This window comes from Poecilia reticulata, linkage group LG18, assembly GCF_000633615.1.
Source record: "Poecilia reticulata strain Guanapo linkage group LG18, Guppy_female_1.0+MT, whole genome shotgun sequence".
NCBI classification, from domain to species: Eukaryota; Metazoa; Chordata; class Actinopteri; order Cyprinodontiformes; family Poeciliidae; genus Poecilia; species Poecilia reticulata.
The window spans coordinates 812437-819800 of NC_024348.1; the positions used below are offsets into that span (position 1 = coordinate 812437).

At 38.9% G+C, this 7364-nt stretch overlaps 1 protein-coding gene across 1 annotated transcript; it reads left to right on the forward strand.

Moving 5' to 3' along the window:
- Positions 1-2351: 2351 nt before the first annotated feature.
- mad2l1 (MAD2 mitotic arrest deficient-like 1 (yeast)) lies at positions 2352-7002 on the forward strand. The gene is made up of 5 exons (XM_008434846.2): positions 2352-2527; positions 5246-5392; positions 6132-6252; positions 6452-6555; positions 6629-7002. The coding sequence occupies exons 1-5, from the start codon at positions 2464-2466 to the stop codon at positions 6799-6801; spliced, it is 609 nt and encodes a 202-aa protein (XP_008433068.2). The 5' UTR covers positions 2352-2463; the 3' UTR covers positions 6802-7002.
- Positions 7003-7364: the final 362 nt, after the last annotated feature.

Consider the following 7364-nt stretch of genomic DNA (forward strand, 5'->3'; position numbering starts at 1 on the left):
AGATCATAGTTTAACTAAGTACTGTAAATAAAAAGTTAGTCCACGTTGTGATGATCCGGCAGACCGTGGACTGATGGACGCCGTACCGGTCAGCTAATACCCTGGGTCGTTCCTGGACAGTCAGCTCAACTTTGCTGAAAACACTGATTATATTTTGAAGAACTGTTCTCAGAGACTCTACTTTTTAAGAAGACAGTGATCGTGGGGTGACCCGACTCTAGTTGGGTCACCCCTATGTCATTTAATATTATACAAAAATGCTCAGTCTAAAGTTAAGAGAATAGTTAAATTATTTAAAAAGAATTATTGTAGAGGTTTTTGTCATACAATTGGAACAGAAGATAAAGTAAACGAGATCTGGGGAATGACGGGAGGAATTAGAAGGGATTTTTCTTTACCTATAATTAAAGGTAATCAGTGTGAGGCTACATAAGGAAAAAGCAGAGATGTTTGCTAGGTCCTTTGTGAAAGTGCATAGTTCTAAAAATTTATCAAATGAATTATTTTTGAGATTGAAAATTACTGAAGATAATAGAGACATTTTAAATAGGAAAGAGGTGTTTTAGATAAATATTTTACATTGTTTGAAATGAATAGAGCTTTGATTGGAGTAAAAAATATATCTCCAGAGAAAGATGGCGTATACTATAATAAGATTGAACAGTTATGAGATGCTGCTAAAGGAGTAGTTTTAAAGTTATAAAATAAAATATGGGAACAAGATGAATTGCCCTAGTTGGAAACATTCAGTCGTTTTACCGATAGTAAAGCCAGGTAAGGATAAGATAGAGGTCAGAAGTTATAGGCCTATAGCTCTTACATCTAATTTATGTAAATTGATGGAGAAAATGATAACTAAGATATTAATGTATGAAATAGAAAAAGGAGTTCTTATATCTCCTTATCAGAGTGGTTTTAGGAGTGGACGGACAACTGTAGATCCAATTGTTTGTTTAGAAAATGAAATAAGAAAGGCTCAGGTAAATAAAGGAATTCTCTTAGGCTCATTTGTTGATATTGAAAAAGCGCATGACATGCTTTGGGAGGAGGGTTTATTAATTAAGATGGATAAAATGGGAATAAAATGAAAAATGTATAATTGGATTAACGATTTTTTAAATAATAGAACAATAGAAGTAAGAGTTGGGGTAAATTATTCAAATATTTATGCCAGTGGTTCTTAACGTGGGTCTCAGGGGTTCGGTGGAGCCTCTGCCGTGGAGGTAAAGACACACTTGTGTAAAGTCGTGATGACGCGCCGCTTTGCCATCACTTGCTGCAGAGGATCACGTTACATTGCTTAGCCAATCAGAGGATCACGTTACATTGCTTAGCCAATCAGAGGATCACGTTACATTGCTTAGCCAATCAGAGGATCACGTTACATTGCTTAGCCAATCAGAGCTGCGGAGGAGCCCTGATTGAAGGAGATCCACTCTCAGCATGGATTTGAACTTGTGTCTTTAATTACTTCAGCAAAGCTCACAGTTTTTACCACATTCTGTAGCTTTCGGTGAACTTCTAAATCGGCTCCTTAGTCGCATCTTTTCGGGGTTGCTACTGCCTCTAGTGGCGTGGGGGTGGTAACACAATTAATATAATTACATTACTAAATCAGAATACCGCAAAGTCTGTAGTATTTATTATTAATTTTTCCATTCTCTTAAGAATGTAGAGCAAATTAAATGACCTAAACAAAACCTTGAAGCGGTTCCAGTTTCTCTCGATGGCCAACCTGTTGAAACTGGCAAATTTTAAATACCTTGGGTCGTTCCTGGACAGTCAGCTCAACTTTGCTGAAAACACTGATTATATTTTGAAGAACTGTTCTCAGAGACTCTACCTTTTAAGAAGACAGTGATCGTGGGGTGACATAACTAGACTTTAGTTGGGTCACCACTATGTCTTGAATTTGGGGGAAAATAATCATATTTTATTTATCACTACAGAAGGGTTCAGTGAACGCGCATATGAAACTGGTGAGTTTGGTACCTCAAAAAAGGTTAAGAACCACTGATTTAGAAGGACAAATAACTTCCACTATGACATTGGGACAGACCTGCGAGCAATGGCCCCAAAACCTAACAGCACAACAACAAATCTTGACAAATGACAAGTTTTAATGAAATATTACACAAAAGTATAGGAATGCCTGCTTTCTTGTTCTGAACACATGCAGCGGTTTGGCTCACTGAGTGTAGCAATAAAGTTAAATGTAGAGATTACTAGTTTAATTTGCGAAAATCTTTCAAGGTCTTTTGTGGCAAGACTGAGATCAACAGTTGGATTGTTACGCACTGCCCCCTCGCGTCAAGAAAATGTAAACGCAACTTGAGAAGGGAGGCTTTACGCATGCGTGTAAGTGCATATGACATTTTCAAACTACACGGCGGGTAGCAGAAGACAACAGAGAAGCGGCACAAAAATCTTTTAGAGGAGAATCTGTTGGTGATAGTTGGAACCATGACCAGTACTCTTAAGGGAATCACTCTTAAAGGAAGCGCGGAGTTGGTGGCTGACTTCTTCTGTAAGTATTCAGTTCAATCCATAGCTTAGCAGCTCGTTTCCTCCCTTAGCTTCTACACAACACGCTGTGCTAAAGTGCAACTGTTGGGCCTGAGCTGAGTCTTTGTAAAACTCATGACCTCAACGTGAAACTGCAATAAACACCGGAAGCCAGTGTGTTTTGCTCTCGGAGCTATAAATGCAACTTATTGTCGTTGCAGATAACAATTTATTTTTACTTGTCTTCATAGTGGAAAGCACCGCCCACCCGCACCACGCTGAGCGCTACAAAATCAAATCAAATGGGAGTTTAATGTTGATATTTTACATCCCGAAGTCTATTGGAGCGCAATTTGTTCATAAACCGATCTTTGCCTCAGTGTTAAAGTTGTTTACTCGAGCAGGAGGCATCGATATGGTTACATTTTAGCGTTTTGTGGGGAATCTTTAGCGAGAGGTTGCTGGGTTTAATGATTTTATTCCTTCATCAAAGTCATACCTGGAGTGTTGCCTTGATTCTTCCATGCATGCTTGAAAAAACATGCATCTGTTCAAAACGCCTGGTGGACCCAAGAGCTGCTCCTCTGAGAGGATCAGATGGTTTATTAGTCTCCTGCAGGCGCCGCCAGGAATTTTGGGCCCTATGACAAAAAAAAATAAAAAATGAAGCCCCCCCTTCGCAGTTGCTGTTACAATTTCTTGAGTCTATTTCACCCATAAAAAGCACCACAATTTTAAAGCCCTGCTTTCTTTGGTCCAATACTGATACTATCACAATGTTTACTGTTTGTGAATTTTACATGCAGCACTCTGAATACAATACGCAAATAGGTTGCTTAAATTTTTTTTAAAGTTTTAGACAGTGGTGGAGAAAGTACTCAAAAATGTACTCAAGTAAAAGTAAAACTACCACATTAACGTTTGTACTTAAGTACATTTCTACTGATGTAAAAAAGTACTGGCTTTTACAAATACTTGAGTAGTAAAAGTACTTGCTGAATTGCTAATACAATATCATTAAGTGAACTGATTGTATTTAATTTTAATACATTAGAAATGTGCCATTTTAATGAACAATGCCACAGATAAAGTATGTTTTTATTCTCTGTAACATAGTTTAGRCTTAGATATGTGATTCTATGCATCATAATTTCAGGGATGGAAACATTTTGTCTCCTGTCCTAACATAACATGAACTTGACTTTTATTGCCACTAGTGGCATTTATTTTATTTTAAGAAATCCAACAGAAAGGGGATGGAAAGAAGGTGGGTGGGGGAGGACAGGCAACCGAGGAGCCAGTAGCAGAGTTGTAGTCAAGACCAGCACCCTGCGCTACGTGACACAAAAAAATTTACTTTTACCTTTCAAAATTGCTTCTCAAATTGATCTGAAAGATCCACATTCCCATAAACACCTAGATATTAAATACTTAGAACTGAAATAAATTTAATCAGTAAAAATCCGTCCAGAAGAATCGGATCGTTCCTGAATGTCATATCACTATATTGCACTTTGGTCACAGCGTTGTCCCATATTTGCGTCACCTCAGTCAACACACAATAATTCAGCGCATGAGTGACAACGTTTTTTTCAACACAGATGCAACATGTGTCTCTGTACAGCTAGCATTGCTAGCATCACGTCCACAGATCTTACCTTTCTTTAAGCTTTCCTTTCAAGTGACACTAAAAGGTGGACGAAGTTCCACCGTCTGTGAAAGCGAAGCGCTGCTGATTTTACATGTCGCCATATCTTATGATTTATGCAGCGCTTCAGTACTATTATATTACTGACGCTCAGAGGAAACCACTGCGCATGTCTGGAGCTCCGCGTGCGAGTAAAGGTGGAGCCGATGGGTGACAACAGACACTAAGTCACGTTATTGCTGGGATTTTACGGCGCCACCTTAAATCCCTGAACTTCACATTTTAACGGAAGAAAAGAGCAACGAGACTTGGATGTAACGAGTAACGCGACAGTTTTGTAGAAATGTAGTGGAGTAAAAGTAGAAAGTATCCATTATTAAATCTACTTAAGTAAAGTACAGATACACGTAAAATGTACTTAAGTACAGTAACGATATACTTGTACTTTGTTACTTCCCACCACTGGTTTTAGATTACTGAAATCTCTGTCCCCACGAGCAACAGTCATAGGCAATGTGCAAAATATACGTGAAGCAATCCAGACTTCTCAAAAAATGCTGCGTACTTGCATTTTATTCAAGCAGGGGCAAAGCACAACCCATGTATTGAGGCCTTGGTCCTCGTGGCGGTGGTTGCAGGTTCGATTCCCGGCCTGGTGACATTTGCCGCATGTCTTCCCCCTCTCATTGCCCTCTTTCCTGTCGAACTACTTTCAAATAAAGGCCACTAGAGCCAACAAAACCTTTTAAAAAAAAAAAGCTGTCACCATGTTATGTCAGTTTGTTATGAGCAGGAGTGTAAATTAGTGCACAAGCGTGTGGGTTTATAGCCTGTAGAAAGAAATCCAAAAGGCCAAACATTTTTTGCATGTTAGAGTCAAAAAAATATTGCATTCAAGCAGTTTGTGTTGATATTCCACATATTGCAATTGTAGTGATCATTGCAATTGGATATATTGAGTCGGTCTCCCTCAAAGAAAGCAAGAAATCAATATAAGCCAGTAATGTCTGATCCATGCATCTCCAGTTCCACTTCAACATGATTTCTAAGCATCTTTAGCTGAACCTTAGCTGACCCAGTGTCTCTCCACAGCATTTGGCATCAACAGTATCCTGTATCAGAGGGGCATCTACCCTCCTGAGACTTTCACCAGAGTCACACACTATGACATGACCCTGCAGCTCACCACTGACCCCAAGCTGAAGAGCTACCTGACCAACGTGGTGTCTCAGCTCAAAGGTACCGGTGCTCAGTGGGACGGCTCGAGAGACGAGTCACCTGAACTGAAATAGTTTCAAGATTTTATTCCATGGATTCCTGACGTTCTAATGACAACTTGATTTTTCTGCTTGGCCTCAGCTACAGGTCACCATGGAAACTAAAAGGTTGAAAGTTGATCTCGATAGTCTGATCAGAGTCAAATATCCCTGTTAAAATCAGTAATTCTGACACAGTAAAGTTAAGAGTATGTAATGTAACATCATTGGCCAGTAGGTGGCAGCAATAGATCTAAAAATACTGCCCTCATTAAGATATGCAGATGATGATAAAGTTATCCTGGTTAAATAGTTTTGCATTTCTTAAATCATTTGTTTGAAGTTTAGTAAAATCAGTTAATATATGAGAATCATTTTCAGTTCTTTCATTTTCGGTTGGATTCTCCATTGTTTCTTTCTGTAGGAGAGCAGCAATAAAACAGACACCATCGTCTTCATTTCAGGCGATCCTTCGATACTTGCATGTGAAAAGAACTTTGTTGCTATATCTAGCAACTTTTCAGATCAATTAAGTTGTTCGGCTAGAAAACTGCAATCAGTGCACGACTATTTGTGTATTATTTTAGTTGTAGAATGAAGTTTTCAGAAACTAATTACCGTAACTGATGTTTTTAGGAAGAAAATGACTATTGGTCGATCAGACCAGAAGAGCTGGAATCGGTGCTCTCCAAATCTTCTCCTTTTGTTCATCATTGTTTCAGAGTGGCTGTTTGAGTGCACCGTGCAGAAGCTGGTGTTGGTCATTACGTGTCTGGAAACCAATGAGGTGCTGGAGAGATGGCAGTTTGACGTCGAGTGTGACAAATCGGCTAAGGAGAGCAGGTCAGCGCCATGTTGCTTTCTTCAGATAGAAAATCTGATTTCACACAAATATTTTTTGATGCTTTTTTTAATTCAAATTAGAATATTGTTAGAAACTGTAGGGTACAAAATGATCTTCCCCAGCAGGGGGCAGTATAAACCTAAAATAAGCTCTCGGCCATCAGTAAGGATGAGTTTTGGTCGTTGGTTGTGTTCCCAGTGCTCCCAGGGAGAAATCCATCAAGATCATTCAAGATGAGATCCGCTCTGTCATCAGGCAGATAACAGCCACGGTTACCTTCCTCCCTCTGCTGGAGACGCCATGTAAGTTCCTCTTCTTCCTCTTTACTATCTTGCTTTGTTCCAATGATTTCTGACCTCTGACCTTCCCCTGCAGGTGCCTTTGATCTCCTGGTCTACACTGATAAAGACCTGGTGGTTCCAGACAAGTGGGAGGAGTCTGGCCCACAGATAATCAACCAATCAGAGGAGGTGCGCCTGCGCTCCTTCACCACCTCCATCCACAAGGTGAACAGCATGGTGGCTTACAAGAGGACCGACTCAGTTTGACCTGCTGAAGCACCGGGGCTGCTCTTTAAAGTACATTTTACAGGACTTTTTTTTACTTTGGAAGAAATTCTGCTGTCCTTTCTGATGTAAATGTTGACAGTTTTCTTTAATGTGTGTTATTTCAAAGTGGCCATCTTCTGTTTTATCAGATGGTGCTTTATATAAAAAAAATGTCAAATAAAAGGAATTTTTGTTGACAGATGTTTTTTTCCTGCTTCACTGATTATGGAGTTAAATTGGTTTCACAATTAATAAAAAAAAAAGTCAAATTAAAATTGTCAAAACTTTTGGATTTACAAAAAAAAAAAATCGTTTAAAAAAAAATCTCAAATGAAACTGGTCAAAACTTTTTGAATTGTAAGAATTTTTCTTTTAAACAAAAACAAATGTTTAAAAATGTGGGTTTTTTTATTAAAATCACTTGTTTGAAGGGAAAAAGTTATTTGCATAACAAATTTTTAAATGCGCATGTCAGAATTTTTTGGTTGAACTCAAGTTTTGCTTGCGAATCTCACATGAACATCCTGGGCGGGGCCTAAAGAGAGCGATGTAAGACCTGTCCC

What these genes read in the sequence shown, in the direction of transcription:
- mad2l1 (XM_008434846.2), top strand. Translation starts at nt 2,464, where the DNA reads ATGACCAGTACTCTTAAGGGAATCACTCTTAAAGGAAGCGCGGAGTTG. An exon ending in AAATCGGCTAAGGAGAGCAG is followed by an intron (nt 6,253 to 6,451) that starts GTCAGCGCCATG and finishes TTGTGTTCCCAG; the next exon opens with TGCTCCCAGGGAGAAATCCA. An exon ending in CCCTCTGCTGGAGACGCCAT is followed by an intron (nt 6,556 to 6,628) that starts GTAAGTTCCTCT and finishes CTTCCCCTGCAG; the next exon opens with GTGCCTTTGATCTCCTGGTC.